The sequence below is a fragment of the Chlorocebus sabaeus genome, chromosome 20 (genome assembly GCF_047675955.1).
Source record: "Chlorocebus sabaeus isolate Y175 chromosome 20, mChlSab1.0.hap1, whole genome shotgun sequence".
In the NCBI taxonomy this organism is placed as follows: Eukaryota; Metazoa; Chordata; class Mammalia; order Primates; family Cercopithecidae; genus Chlorocebus; species Chlorocebus sabaeus.
The window spans coordinates 72,090,478-72,107,425 of NC_132923.1; the positions used below are offsets into that span (position 1 = coordinate 72,090,478).

Here is a 16,948-nt window from a genome sequence, read left to right on the forward strand (position 1 = left end):
AATATATAGATAACCTGTGCTCCCATAATTGTTGTTTAACGTGGGCTTATGTTTTAAAACATATTTTGTGTGATAGGTGTTTGTCACAAGATTCGGATCTATCACGGTCCATACAAAAATCCACACAGCATTCATTACATAATATAACGTACTTCTTGGCAAGTCGGCCTGCATTGTTTGACCACTGGGTGGCAGCATTCGGCTCTGTATGAAATGACCAAGCATTTTCCAGGTCTTTTGTTCATTTTTCTTTCCTCTTCCCTCATCACATCATATATTCTGTGGTTGATTCCCTGGAACAAGGCAGTCAGCCTCCTGGCAGGGGACATCCCTGGAATCAGGGCAACACAAGAACACACTGTGCAAGCAGATAACACTGCTGTGCTGCATGCTGGACAACTGCCACGTATGGCAACTGTCAAATGAAAAATCAAAATCAGGCTGGGCACAGTGGCACAGGTCTGTAATCCTAGCACTTTGGGAGACCAAGGCAGGCAGATCACTTGAGGTTAGGAGTTCAAGACCAGCCTGGTCAACGTGGTGAAACCCCGTCTCTACTAAAAATACAAAAATTAGCTGGGCATGGTGGTGGGCACCTGTAAACCCAGCTACTCAGGAGGCTGAGGCAGGAGAATCACCTGAACCCAGGAGGTGGAGGTTGCAGTGAGCCAAGATTGTGGCATTGCACTCCAGCCTGGGCGACAGAGCAAGACTCTGTCTCAAAAAAAAAAAAAAAAAAAAAAAAATCACAACGTAAGCAGTCATATTAAACAGCTGAAAAAACTCTTACATTTTTCTTTACATCATTGAGACTAATGACTATGTCAAACTGGAAAGATGCTTAAGATATATTTTGACCTATTTTACCTATTTTAATTAAAGGGGAAGGGTGAAATGTTTTGTCTTTGACAAATTATAATTAGATGTTAGATTTAGGTGTTTAATAGACATTTAATAAAGTGGCTTAAAAGCTTCTCTTTTAAGGTAGGTTTCTCTCAACCATTTGACATAGATGGACCTCAGAATCTGAAATTTCAAACTGAATTTGTACATTCATATTGACAGGTTTACATAGCTGACTATAATGCTATTATCACTGCTACAATGTATACTACAAATTTTTAAATAATTTATTTCTGATTTAAGTTTTCTCAATCACAGTTCAAATATTCAAGACATACGGTCTTTGAGAAAATTAATAACTACAGCTCAATGGCAATTCTGACCAACTAACTAGAGAAATGGAAGGGGTGGTGCATTTAAAACTGATTTCTAATTAGACCTAGATCTTGAAAAACTGATCTGATCTGTTTGCTTATAACTAGCTACTTTTAGGATCTCTAAAACACTAAATGAAAATGCTATTCTCTGTTTAGTACAGTTGAAGCTTATTTTTTAAACAGTCCAAAATTTGCTGATTCACAAGGTCCACCAACTTGTGAACAACTATCACCACAATTGAATTCTAGAGTATTTTTATCACTCTCCCCTCCCCCAAAAAATCCTGTTAATCACACTCCCTAACTCCTCCTTCCTCCCGCCCCCAGTAACCACTATCTACTTACATTCTCTATGGATTTGCCTATTCTGGATATTTCATATAAATGGAAATATGTGTACTTTTTGTCAGGCGTATTTCACTTAGCGTAATGTTCACAAGGTTTGCCAATGTCGTAGCATGGATCAGTACTCCATTCCTTTCTATGGATGAGTAATATTCCATCACGTGGATATTACCACATTCTGTTTATTCATTCATCACTAGACGGACATTTGGGTTGTTTTCCTTTTTGGCTATTATGAATGCTGCTGCTGTGCCAATGCATGTACACATTTGTGTATAGACACACATTTTCAATTCTCTTGGATATACCTAGGAGTCAAATCCTGGGGCCATCTGGTAATTCTTTAACATTTGACAGACTGACACACTCTTCCAAAGCAGCTGCACCATTTTATATCCCACCAACCCCTAGCACTGTATGAGGATTCCCATTTCTCCGCATCCTTGCCTACATTGTTATAGTTCATTTTTCTTCATTCTCTTTTCTTTCAGTTTCTCAGACTGATCATTTCAATTGACCTACATTCCAAGTTTGTCGAGTCGTCTTCCTGCTCCAATCTGCTGCTGTGCTATAGTAAATTTTTCATTTGTTACCATACTTTTCAAATATAGAATTTCTATTTGATTTTTAAAAATAATTTCTCTCTTTATTGATATTCTCTATGTGATGAGATGTTGTTCTCATACTTTTGCTTTTTTGTTTGTTTGTTTGTTTTTGAGAAGGAGTCTTACTCTGTCGCCCAGGCTGGAGTGCAGTGGCGAGATCTCAGCTCAGTGCAAGCTCCGCCTCCCAGGTTCACACCATTCTCCTGCCTCAGCCTCCCAAGTAGCTGGGACTACAGGCGCCCGCCACCTCGCCCGGCTAGTTTTTTGTATTTTTAGTAGAGATGGGGTCTCACCATGTTAGCCAGGATGGTCTCGATCTCCTGACCTCGTGATCTGCGCGCCTCGGCCTCCCAAAGTGCTGGGATTACAGGCGTGAGCCACCGCGCCTGGCCTCTCATACTTTTTAAAAGTTCCTGAGACGTGGCTCTCTTTAATTCTTTGACAATATTTTAAATCTTTGTTTAGTAAGTCCAGTGTTTGCACTTCCTTACGGACAGTTTCTATTAATTACTTTTCCCTTTGTGTATGGGTCATACTTTGTCATAAAATCTTTGTGTGTTCCTGTGTCCAGGATGGTATTGCCTAGGTTGTCTTCCAGGGTTTTTATAATTTTGTGTTTTACATTTAAGTCTTTAATCCATCTTGAGCTGATTTTTGTCTATGGTGTAAGGAAGAGGTCTGGCTTTAATCTTCTGCATATGGCTAGCCAGTTATCCCCGCACCTTTTATTGAATAGGCAGTCTTTACCCCATTGCTTTTGTCAACTTTGTCGAAGACCAGATGGTTACAGATGTCCAGCCTTATTTCTGGGCTCTCTATTCTTTTCCATTGGTCTATGTGCCTGTTCCAACAGAGTTTCAACAAGGCGTAAATATATACTTCTACTGCTTCTATTCAACATTTTACTGGCGGTTTTAGTGCAATATCGTTCCTTGGACATAGGAACGGGCAAAGATTTCACGACAAGACACCAGAAGCAATTGCAGTAAGAGCAAAAATTGACAAGTGGGATCTAATTAAATTAAGAGCCTCTGCAAGCAAGAGAAACTATCAACAGAGTAAACAGAGAACCTACAGAATAGGAGAAAATGTTTCCAAACTATACATCTGACAAAGGGCTAATATCCTGCATTTATAAGGAACTTAAATTTACAAGAAAAAAGCAAACAACCCCATTAAAAAGTAGGCAAAGGACATGAACAGACACTTCTCAAAAGAAGACACATATGCGGCCAACAAGTATATGAAAAAAAGTTCAATATCACTGATTAGAGAAATGCAAATCAAAACCACAATGAGATACCATCTCATACCAGTCAGAATTGGCCATTACTAAAATGTCAAAACATAGCAGATGCTGGCGAGGTTGTGGAGAAAAGGGAACACTAATACACTGTTGGTGGGAGTGTAAATTAGTTCAACCATTGTGGCAAGTAGTGTAGCAAAATCTCAAAGAGCTAAAAACAGAATTACCATTGGACCTAGCAATCCCATTACTGCGTATATACCCAGAGGAATATAAATTATTCTATCATAAATACACATGCACACAAATGTTCACTGCAGCACTATCCACAATAGCAAAGACAAAGAATCAACCTAAATGCCCATCAGTGACAGGCTGGATATTTGGTACATCTACACTATGGAAAACTATGCAGCCATAAAAAAGAACGAGATCATGTCTTTTGTGGGAACATGGATAGAGTTGGAAGCTTTTATCCTTAGCAAACTAATGCAGGAACAGAAAACCAAATACCGCGCGTTCTCACTCGTAAGTGGGAGCTAAATGACAAGAACTTATGAACACAAAGAAGGAAACAACAGACTGCTGTCTACATAACGGTGGAGGATGGGAGGAGGGAGAGCAGTAGAAAAGATAACTATTGGATACTGGGCTTAATACCTGGGTGATGAAATAATATGCACAAAAAACTCCTGTGACACGTGTTTAGCTATGTAATAAACCTTCATGTGTACCCCCAAACCTAAAATTAAAAATTTTTAAATATTTTTTTTGTGTGTGAATTCTTTTTTTTTTTTTAATTATTATTATTATACTTTAAGTTCTAGGGTACATGTGCATAATTTTTAAATATTAAAAAAGAAAATTTGTTATAATGCAGTCTGTTTTCATTTGATATAATTATAACTACCATTCAATTTAGGTTTACCACTCGGATATTTGTTTTTATTAGACTTAGTTGTTTTTGTCTTTCATGGCATATTTTGGCTTAATCAAATGTTTTTATAATTTCATTGTAATTAAACTGTTCATGTTTTAGCTATATCTCTTTGTATAATTTTTTAATGGTTGCTGTATGGATTACAATATGCGTTCCACAACTTATCACAGCCTACTTCGAGTTACTTTTGATGTACTTCATGTAAAACATAACCCCAACACCATAATTTCATTTACCTTATTGTCCTTTACACTATTGCTATCAAATATACTATATCTATATATATTATAAACCCTATATGTTAAAATTTTTGCTTTTAAATAAATTAAGAGAAAATATATAATCTTTTTTAGTCACCTGCATGTTTACTGTTGCCTTAACCCAGTGGTTCTCAATGGTGTGTGTGCTGGTGGGGGCAATCTAGGGGTTAGAGGACAAGGATGTTGCCAAATCTCCTACAAGCACAGAATAGCCCTTCCCACTTAAGACAGAATCATCCAGCCCTAAATGTTAATAGTACCAAGATTGAGAAACCTGTCTTAAGATAATGTGCATTGTTTTTATCTGGTTGCTCTCAAGATTATCTCTTTATAACTATAGTTTTCAGCATACTAACTATAATGTGCCTAGGTAAAAATTTCCTTTTATTTATCCTACTATGCAGGAGGACCTCCAAGCCTGTTAGATCTGTAAGTTTTTTGAAGCAAGTCTGGAAAATGTTTGACCATTATTTTTTCAAATAATGTGTGCCCCCATTATCTTTCTCTTCTTCTCCCAGGACTCCATTTACATGCATTTTAGACTGCTTTATATTTTCCCTCAGGTCCCTGAGGATATGTTCCACTGGGCTTTTAAAAATCTCTTTTCTTTGTGTTCTTCAGACTGAGTTGTCTTCATGTTAACCGAACCTTTTTTCCTGGCCTCTCCAATCTTCTATGCCCATCCAGTGTATTTATTTCAGATACTATAGTTTTCAGTTCCAAAGTTGTTATTTTTTAGTTTATATCTCTTGGCAGAGATTCCATATCTGTTCATTATTACTTTATTTTAAGTTCCTAAACATATTTATAATAGCTGTTTTGTGGTTATTGTCTACAAGACCAACATCTGGGTCACCTTGGGGTCAGTTTCTACTTTTTCTCTTAATTGTGAGTCACATTTTCTTGCTTCTTCAACTATCTAGTAATTTTGTTCTACTGGACATATTGATTACTATAATATATTGTAGAGGCTACAGATTCTATTATCTTCCTCTGATGAATGTTGATTTCTGTTCTAGAAGGAGTTAACTTTGCTGAACTCAAACTCCAAACTCTGTCTCCTCTGCGCTGGAGAGGAGTTGAATCTCTTCTCAGTTCTTTCAGCCTTTCAGCTGTTTTCTACCAGGTCCCTTGGAGTTTCCCTCATACAAACACAGTTTAGGGGCCAGCCAACTGTATTCAGGTTAAGTTGACACACAGATTTTGAGGCTCCTTCTTATGCAACCCCCTCTTTTCCACAATTTCCCCCTTCACTTAACAGCCTTGCTAACGGTCCTGAACTCTGTCATCTGACTCCTTAAGCTAGTGAGACTGCAGCTTTCTCCATCTAGGGAGTAGTATCAGGCAAAAAGCGATAGAAACACAAATATCATACAGTGATGTTATCCTGTTTCAAGGAATAATTCTCGCATTTCCGCCTGCTTTTGGTCATTCATTCTCTAGTGCTTTCAAGTAGTAGGTTTTCATTTATATTTAAGTCCAGTTCTAATAATGGTTATCTGTAGGGAAATAGTATGATACAAACAACATCATCAATACTGGAAATGCCAATTAGGTTTTTAAATCTGAGAGTTTTATTGAAGATAAAGATTATTTTGTCCCTCTATGCCTTGACATATTCATCTCTCCTAATTCATAAGCAGAGCAGTCCACACAGTTTCTCTCAGACATTACTTCGAAGCCTGAAGAAACTTCTCAATGGTATAAATAATGTGGCCTTTGGAAGCAAGAAATCACTTACCAACTGTATGAACTTGGAGAGATTATTTACCCCTTCAAGCTTCTCCACTTGTATCATGAAGGCAGTCATTTAAATCTCACAAGGTTGTTAGAAATAGTAATCACTTACGTCACAAAGCATATAGCAAGTGTTAAAAAGAAAACAAACACTTTTGGTTCCTTTCCCTTAGACTTCTTCCTTCATCCCAGCAGTGGAAATAGTGGAAGGAATTCTTAATACACGACCACCTTTTTCTATAATTTACTTTAGTGTTCCATTAGTTAAATTCCATTTACTTTAATGTTCCATTAGTAACATTTAATTAAGTTTATAAGGAAGAAAGAACATGAGAGACAGAACAAATTCCATTTTATGAACAAGCGTGCGCAAAAAGCAGGGACTGTCAAAGGAGACATTGAACAGTGCACGGAGGATTCATTCCCCCACCATATCTCTGGGCAAGCAAGTGTGGAGGCAGGAAGACATACAGCAATGAAAAAGGCATCATTATCCCAGAATTTCTCCATGTGTGAATGAGAAAGTCTTTCTATGTATATAAGTATATAATAAATCATAGTAATCTAACAAGCAAAACTGCTAAGAAAAAGGCAAATTTAAAAAGAAATAAAAGAAAAGGTAAGTTCAAAAAATTTATAAAAAAGGATGAGTTTGTGTCCTTTGTAGGGACATGGATGCAGCTGGAAACCATCATTCTTAGCAAACTATCACAAGAACAGAAAACCAAGCACCGCATGTTCTCACTCATAGGTGGGAACTGAACAATGAGATCACTTGGACTCGGGAAGGGGAACATCACACACAGGGGCCTATCATGGGGAGGGGGGAGGGATTGCATTGGGAGTTATACCTGATGTAAATGACGAATTGATGGGTGCTGACAAGTTGATGGGTGCAGCACACCAACATGACACAAGTATACATATGTAACAAACCTGCACGCTATGTACATGTACCCTAGAACTTAAAGTATAATAAAAAAAAATTTTTTTTAAAGCTTAAATACGTATTTAATGAATTTTTTAAAAATTTATTGTGCTTCTGTTTATAAAAAGTTTGTTTCTTGAAAAGAAACAAATTGGAATTGTACAGGACTATATCTTATAAATTTTCCAATTAATGTCTTTATCTAAGTGATTACTTCAAATGTTATCTAATAAAGGACTGAAGATGAGTCTTATGAATCAATATAAGAGAATGCTTTCAGATTGCAGCAATTTGTGATCACTGTTCTCTAAATACAGATATACTGTCACCTAATTACATCATCTACCCAACCCATATTTTCCCATCTTGTCCCAGGTATATAAGATATGTCATATGTTTCACTAATATCTTGCTGCACCATTTTTACAGAACTTGGGTTATTTCTAGTACTCTATTAAAAAGGCATAATCAGGTGTCAATTGTTCTAAGTGGTTTTCTTTTCTAAGTTTATTAGAGACAGGTCAGGCAAACACAGAGCTGCTCCAAGGAAATCCAAGTGGAGACAAGGCTCCAACAAACAGGACAGAGCTAAGAAGAAGCTGGCTGTTCTAGGACAGTAAGAGTCAGAACTGATAATTATAAGACTCTTATGATTCCATAATCACACAGGGCTAACATGATATATACTCAGCGTACACTGCTAAAAGTAAGCTGAAGAAGGGCCAAAGCAAAACTGACATATTTAAGTAATGACACAGGATATCTTATGAACATAATACTTTTATGTTATTGATTGACTGGTTTAGAAGTTAGCACAGTAGTGTCTGTAAATATGATCATCTTTCTACATCTACAAACAGTGGAGAAGAACAGAGGCATTCCCTTGGGTTTCTCAGGTCTATACTAGTGCAAACCAAAGGTTAGCAGCATTTTTCTATAAAGAACCAGAGAGTAAATATTTAATCTTGCAGGCCACATAGTCTCTGTTGTCATCACTCAACTCTTTTATTATAGCATGTCAGTACCATAGACAATATGTTAATGAATGGACATGGCTGTGTTACAATACAAATTTATTTACAAAACCAGGTGGTGGGCTAGATTTGGTCTATGGGCTGTAATTTGCCAACCACTAGGTAAACAATGAGAGGTAAATATCTAGTGCAAAATGATACTAAATAATGTCTTGAACACATTCCCAAATTTCAAATGATGAGTAAGAAATACATAGATCAGTGCAATTTGATTTTCCTATGTTAATAATATAGGAACCACAATTTCATATTCAGTGAACTCAATATATAGTTGAACCAATTTTTCTGTGTATCATCAGAACCTGGGAATTATTTACCTGTGCATAATCACCAAAAGGTGGAGAATAAGCAATGCACTTTTCCAATGTGTGTTGTGATTCATTTCCCTGAGAGATTGCATCCAGAATGCTGCTTGCAATTCCAGTCTTATGAAGAGTGGTTTTACTTGCAGGGGCTAAAGGCAGAATCAACAAGTTTATTTTATTTAGGTTATTTTATTATACATTTATTTTATTTAGGTTATTTTAAACAAATTATTTTATTATAAATTGTTTTATAAATTATAAATTATAAACATATTTTATTATAAATTATAACAGCATATTATCAAATAGAACAAAATTTTAATTTGCCAACATATAACTAGATATATTTTCCCCTGGAAAAACACAGTATATAATACTGTCTCATTCATTTGAAACAACTTAAAATGGACACCTGTCCCATGGGTAAATAATTTTGGTGGAAAGGTTAAAAAACATATATGTCTGGCCAGGCATGGTGGCTCATGCCTGTAATTCCAGCACTTTGAGAGGCTAAGGTGGGAGGACTTCCTGAGCCCAGGAGTTCGAGACTGGCTTGGGTGACATGGTGAAACCCCATCTCTACAAAAAAATACTAAAAATATAAAAATTTGCCAGGAATGGTGGTGCATGACTGTAATACCAGCTACTTGGGAGGCTGAGACTTAAGAATTGCTTGAACCCAGGAAGTGGAGGTTGCAGGGAGCCGAGATGGTGCCATTGCACTCCAGCCTGGGTGACAGAGCAAGACTCTGTCTCACAGAAAAAAAAACAAAAAAACCCCAAAAAAACCCAAAAAAATTAGCTGGGCATGGTGGCACATGCCTGTAGTCCCAGCTACTCGGGAGGCTGAGGTGGGAGGATCACTTGAGCCCAGGAGGTGGAGGCTGCAGTAAGCCAAGATCACACCACAGCACTCCAGCCTGGGCGACAGAGTGAGACCTTGTCTCAAAAAAACAAAATGTGTGTGTGTGTGTGTGTGTGTGTGAGAGTGTGTGTGCATGTGTGTCTAGTCTGTAAAACAAGGTATAAAAAACGTAAACCGTTCTTATAAATGTAATAATTGTCACCATCAATTTTCAGACCAGATCAATATATAACAGTTATACTAGAAGTGCACTTACATTTTTTTCCAGCTCAAAAAAAATTACAAATTAATGTTTGGGTTCAAGGATATTTCATAAAATACAGAGGATATATATTAAAAATGAAATTCATCTTTCATCTCTTTTTATTTAATCCTATTATTCTTCCCAGAGGTAATAGTTTAGAATTTACTTTTTTGGTTTTACTTCATGCATTTGCACACTCAAGTATATACATGTAAGGATATATAACTTTAAATAAACACAAATGGAATCATTTTATGCATATATTTGCCAAAATATGCTTTAGAGTTCATCTCATATCAGTACACATAAATATCCCTCAATTATAAAAAAAAAGTTGCACAGTATTCAATTATATGATGAACTATTTTAGCATTCCCCTATTGACAAATATTAGGTATTTTCCAGTTTTTCCACTATTTACAACCAATGATGCAGTGAACATCCTTGTGCCTGGAGCATATCACATTTGTGATTTTCTCTTAAAACGACATTTGAATGAATAGCTGATTTATAGTAACTGAAGGCTTGAGGGGTTCCTCCAAAAAGTGAATGAGAATTCCACTTCTACCAATTATTGGTAGCTCATACATTTTGGGAGTATTCCAACACTCAAGATATATAAGATTACTTATAGGTTTAAACTTCTGGTTAAGAAAAATGATTCTCTATGAGTTGTAATGTTTTCCTTAAATAAAATAGCACACATTTTGAGTGTCTTAGTTTTAATTACTATTTTAATTTAAAGAATAATTTAGGCCTATAATTTGGCCAATAGGTATTATTTGCTTCCATTAAGTCAAAAATTAAAGTAAAACTTATTACGTAAAGTATTCAATAAAACTCCACAACAAGAATACTGAGCCCCTACTTACATGATAAGCACACACTGGGCAACACACTTGCCAAATTCAAGTATGGATTTTTACTGAGCCGAATTTCTTTTGGTGGTTCTCCCAAGAGTGAAGTCTGATTCTTAGAGGCAGCCTATTTAACAAAAACAAAGGAGGGGGTACTTAATGAGAAGAACATGAAAATAAAAATGAAAAACACAGAAATACTTATTTTTCAATACATCTAGTGTACTTATGAAATATCTATGGATGTTGACTAAAATTATCACATTTCACCTGCTATTAGTTGTTCAATTAGGTTTTTAAAAAAAACTATTCTAGAGCCATAGAACTTTAGAACTAAAAGAGAATGAAAGGATATCTTGTACAATCTTCTCACTTGAACCAGGAAAGAATTCATCTTCACAAGAAAAACTAAATTCCATATCTCTTTTCCAGAAATACTGTTTATCTATCTATCTATCTTTTCTTCTTCTTCTTTTTTTTTTTTTTTTTTGAGATGGAATCTCACTCTATTGCCCAGGTTGGAGTGCGATGGTGCAATCTCAGCTCATGGAAACCTCCACCTCCCGGGTTCAAGCGATTCTCCTGCTTCTGCTTCCTGAGTAGCTGGGATTACAGAACCGCACCACCACACCTGGCTAATTTTTAAATATTTTTTGTAGAGATGGGGTTTTACCATGTTGGCCAGGCTGGTCTCGAACTCCGGACCTTAGTGATGCCCCCATTTTGGCCTCCCAAAGTGCTGGGATGACAGGCGTGACCCACTGCGCCTGGCCTGTTATCAATATTTTTATTGAGATTTTTATTTTATATTTTATGACCAAATAACAAAAGCAAAGCTTATTTACCTCTGGTACTAAATATAATGTCAAACAAAATAAATGAGTTTAATAAACTCCAACTCCACATTTAGATGATGCTAGAAACACACATTTCTTCAAAATGTGTATCAGTATATTTTTATGTAATTAGTTAGGTGTAAGGATTCTAGTACAGTTGACCCTTGAAACAACATGGGGGTTAGTAGTGCCAACCCCCTACATAGTGGAAAAATCTATGTATAACCCTTGACTACCCAAAAACTTAACTACTAATAGCCTACTGTTAACTAGAAGCCTTACCAATAGCAAACAATTAACATGTATTTTGTATGTTACATATGTTATACACTGTTTTTTTTTACATTAAAGTGGAGAAAAGAAAATATTAAGAAAACCATAAGAGAAAAACATTTACAGTACTGTAGTATTTATCAATACCATAAATTATGTCATTTGTTTACAATATGGATCTGTCTGAAACGGTGGACAACAGCAGCTACAGACCTCAATCTGTGGTATTCATCAAGCAATTCGACTTTTTCTTATAATGTCATGACACTGCTTCTTGAGAGCCCTTCTAGTACTACTAGTGGCATTTTTATGGATCATAGGTGTTATTCAAGGTTTATGGTATTGCACTAATCATGATGAAAAATATGCAAGCATGATGAGACATCACTTTTTACTGCAATAAGCAATTTACTGGAGAGATGAATGGCTCACATGGAGATGATTAGCAACACACAGCATTTTAAGTGGATACTCTCAACACTTGAGCTCATCGCAATAGCAACAGGAAGTAGGCACAAAATTATCACAGTAGTACAGTATATACTACAGTTAATTTTATGCAGTTATGATTTAATACTGCATCTTTATTTTGGTTTACATTTCTTTTGACTGAATTGTGCCATGTACAGTCTGTAAGTATGTATGTCATGTATGCTAAATTTTAACTTTTTAATAATAGGTTTGAGTATATGTTATGGTAGTAAATTACAAACTAGACTAATATCTACATATATTTTATGCATTCATGACACATATAAGTTTTTCTTAATTTTTCAATATTTCTAGGCTATGGGGTTCATTTGTGAGTTTTTTCAAACTTTTCAAATTTCCAAAAAATTTCCCATTATATTTCTTGGAAAATATCCAAGTATAAGTGGACCTGTGCACTTAAAACCTGTGTTTTCTAGGGTCAACTGTATATAGAAAACTCTCAAAAACTCAACAATGACAACAAAAACGAACCTGATTTAAAATGGGCAAAAACTTTAATAGACATTTCTCCAAAGAAAATATACAGATGACTAATAAACACACACAAAAATGCTCAGCATCACTAATCATTAGGGAAATGCAAATCAAAACCACAATGAGATACCACTTCACAACCACTGGGATGGCTACGACTACGAACTGAATGTTTAAGTCTCCCCAGAATTCATATGTTGAAATGCTAAGCCTCAATGTGATGGTCTTAGAAGGTGGGGCCTTTGGGAGGTAATGAGGTCATGAAAGTAGAGCCCTCAAGAGTGGGATTAGCGCTCCTATAAGAAGAGACATGAAAGGGCTTGCTCCAGCTCTCTACCATGTGAAAATGGAACGAAAAGATGGTCATCTGAAAACCAGGAACAGTATCCTCATCAACACTGGATTTGCTGGCACCTTCTCTTAGAACTCCCAGCCTCTCAAACTGTGAGAAATAAATGTTTGTTATTTAAATCACCCAGTCTATGGTATTTTTGTTACAAACAGCTAAAACAGAAAACAAGTGTTGGTGAGCATGTTGGAAAATTAGAATCCCTGTGCACTGCTGGCAGGAATGTAAAATGGTGCAGCTGCTGTGGAAAAACGGATGACAGTTCCAACAAAAATTAAACATGCATTATGGTATGATCTGGCAATTCCATTTCTGGGTATATACCCCAAAGAATCGAAAGCAGGGACTCAGATACCAATGTTCACAGCAGCATTATTCACAATAAAAGGTAGAAACAACCCACATGTCCATGGATGGCTGAATTAAAACATGGTATATATGTACAATGGAATATTATTCAGCCTTAGAAAAGAAGGAAATTTGGATACATGCTACAACATGGATGAACCTAGAAAACATTATGCTAAGTGAACTAAGCTACACACAGAAGGACAAATATTGTGTCACCTAGGTACCTAGAATAGTCAAACTCATAAAGACAAAAGTAGAAACAGTGGTTACCCAGGCTAGTGGGAGGGAAAAAGGGAGAGTTATTATTTAACAGGTGCAGGTTTCAGTATGAGATGACAAAAAAGTTTTGGAGATGGAGAGCAATGATGCTGCACAACACTGTGAATGTACTTAATGCCACAGTACTCTACACTTAAAATGGTAAATTTTATGTTACGTATATTTTAATTTTACCACAATAAACAGAAACTGGATATCATCCCTGTCTCCCTGAATAAAATTCTCAAAGGTTGGGAGTTAGAGTCCAAATCTCTCTCTCTCCTTTTTTTTTTTTTTTTGCACTAGAGGTGATTCTGGAAACAAAAAGGTAGACTCAAGACTTACTGGCCAACACAATATTAAAGATGCAGTTCTAAACATCTAAAGCAAAGTTAAACTAATTATTTCAGCCAAGTCTAAAATCTCACAGTTAGAAAACACTGAGGTTACCTGGTCCAACCCCTACTGAAAGGAAGAGGGATCATTTATATTAACACAACATCCTATACAGATGCTCACCTGGGGTCTGCTGAATTGCTTTTGGTGATATGACCGTCACATCTTTGTGAAATAAACTTTCTCTCTGCTTAAAAGCTCGAATCGTTCTTCCTTATATTAAGCCTAAATCTGCTTTATTGTATGTTGTACTTAATAGGTAGTTCTGCCCACTGGAGGTACACATAATACCATATGACTACTCTTTAAATAGGTTTAACAATGTATATGTTTGGTTGTCTCTTTCCAGGTTCCATATATCCACTTCTCCCGAATTCTTCTTCACAGGACTTATTTTCCAGAACCTGCCCCTATTTTGGCTGTCTTCTTGTAGACAGACTCATTTGCCCATTTTGTGAATCACCTAAAATCCACAGTTCTTCTAAAGACTCTGATGCTTGCAGTGAACTAAAGATTGCAAAGAGATATGAAGTATTCATATACAAGTTTTATTTGTGCAATTTCCCTCAATGACCCAAGCAATGAACACTGCAGATAAATTTTTAAAATTTATTCTATAAAGAACTGACGGCCAGGCGCAATGGCTCACACCTGTAATAGCAGCACTTTGGGAGGCCGAGGTGGGAAGATCACCTGAGCTCAGGAGTTCAAGACCAGTCTGGCCAACATGGTGAAACCCCATCTCTACTAAAAATACAAAAATCTGTCAGGAATGGTGGTGCGTGCATGTATTCCGAGCTACTTGGGAGGCTGGGGCAGGGGAACCGTTGAACCCAGGAGGCGGAGGTTGCAGTGAGCCAAGGTCACGTTGCTGCACTCCAGCCTGGGTGACATAGCAAGACTTCATCTCAAAAAAATAAAATAAAATAAAATAAAATAAAATAAAATAAAATAAAATAAAATAAAATAAAATAAGTAAAAAATAAAAAAAATTTTAAAAAGAGAGAACTGCCTTAGCTTTCTCAATGTACAATTGTAGGGCATTCTAGTCATACTTCTTGCTATGGCTAGGTAACACTAAAATCTCTTACAAATTCAGTATTATTATTTTGACATTTGAATACAAGAAACTACATAGATTTTTTTTCCTTACAAACTGCTTAAGCCTAAGTTTCATACCACTTACAAACCACAGTGTATTTTGGGGTACAAATATAATAAAAACTAGATGTACTTTAGTCTACCTACTTATTACAACATTTATAAATATCAGTGGTATATTAACCAATAAAATGATTGGGTAAACACTTCCAGAATTAAAAGAAAGACCAGATTAGTTTGAACAGACCAGAATTTAATAGCTGGTTTTGATATTTTCCAGATAAAATTTGTTCTGCCTTTAAATATTAAAATACTTTAGCTACTAAATACATATTTAAGATACACAAAAAGTATATTTTAAAGAACAGCATTAACATGTACTTAGCCTTATAAATAACATTACTATGTAAGTGAATAAGTATTGATACTCCTAAGCTTTTTCAAACTACAAAATTCTGAACTTAAATTAGTTTATATCTTATATTTAAAATATCAAGTATTTCTGAAAACCATGTATGTCACAAACTTTTTGGAAATTCCTTATTCTCTTATAAGGAATAAAGAATCCACATATAAATTATTTATAAGAGACATAACTCATTTTACACAAATTAAAATTACTTTACTTACAAACTGGCAAATAATTAAGGTAGTTCCAAATGCCAGTTAGCATAACTTTTCAAAAAATGGATTTTTTGTTTGCTTATTTTTAATAACAGATTTTTTTAAAAAATTGCAAACAGATTTTGCAATGTTTTCTTCAATTTTGAGCAGTAAATGTAAACTATGAGAAAGTCATCATTTCATTGACATGACAATTTAAGATACAATTTAAATGGAATATATATACATACGTAGGTATATACACATCTATGTGCACACAAAGTTTTCTTACCCCTGAACTTATCTCTGTGCCTTTTGGCTGGCTTTGCTGCTGCTTATGGTGTCCCGCCAGCAAGCTTCCAGCAGCAAGGTTTGGAAAGCTCTGAAGATAAGGCTGCGACCCTGAGAAATTTCCTTCTGCCATTCCCACCGTGGCTGGCTGTTTCTCCTGAGTATTACTGTGCCCTGGCCCAGCATGTCCAGCAATGTGCTGATTTGGAAAGAATGGTAACATGCCCATTCCAGCTGTTATCGTTGTTTGAGTTGGAATCAGGCTAGATGCTGTAGCAAACCACAAATGCAAAAAGCTTTTAGTTAGAAAATATTTATTCGCAATAGTCCTTTTGATTTTGTTAAGTTATGAGCAAAATGCAGAGAAACCGATTTGTACCTGTTAGATAACAGCAAAAGGTAAGGTTAGAGGTTGTTAATTAGTGGGCTCCTTTATGAAAAAACAAAAATCTACAATAGTAATAATGCTCTTATTTTCAGCAACTTTCAGGGTAACCTCAAATATATGAAATTTTTAAGTTTTTAAATTCTATATATAATTGTTAATTGGCATTTAAGCTACATTAGTGCTTTTTTTAATGCCCATTCATTGCAGCTTCACTGTTTCCATAACTGAAGGAAATAATTAAGTTTTAAGTTTAAAAAGTTATCTGAAAGTAAAATTTGATGAAGTTTGACTGAATCCAATAATAAATTTGGTTAGCTGGCTTCCATCAGCTCATGAGAGCTATTAATACACACCGCTTCCCAGCTATTGAGTTAAATGTCTTCATAGTGGTAACCTGAAATCAGTCACAGCTGGAGTATTCACAAACAGAAATGCACAAATGCTACAAATCAAGACGTTTTTTCAACCTAGAGAGCTTGTTGTTAAACACTTATCAGTATATCACTGGCTTCTTTCTTTAAATGAGTATTTGTTAACAGATAAGCACTAA

At 35.7% G+C, this 16,948-nt stretch overlaps 1 protein-coding gene across 3 annotated transcripts in view; it reads right to left on the reverse strand.

The window, feature by feature from the left end:
• Positions 1–16,948, reverse strand: part of RAVER2 (ribonucleoprotein, PTB binding 2) — an 88,978-nt gene that overhangs the window by 9,151 nt on the left and 62,879 nt on the right. For all 3 annotated transcript variants that reach the window (XR_494255.3, XM_007978450.3, XM_007978451.3), the window contains exons 9-11: positions 16,012–16,280; positions 10,602–10,713; positions 8,633–8,769 (exon numbers count right to left, since the gene is read on the reverse strand). Coding sequence is in view for 2 of the 3 variants with exons in the window: in XM_007978450.3 (XP_007976641.1) it covers positions 8,633–8,769; positions 10,602–10,713; positions 16,012–16,280 (518 nt within the window). In the remaining variant the exon portion in view is untranslated. The remainder of the gene's footprint in view (positions 1–8,632; positions 8,770–10,601; positions 10,714–16,011; positions 16,281–16,948) is intronic.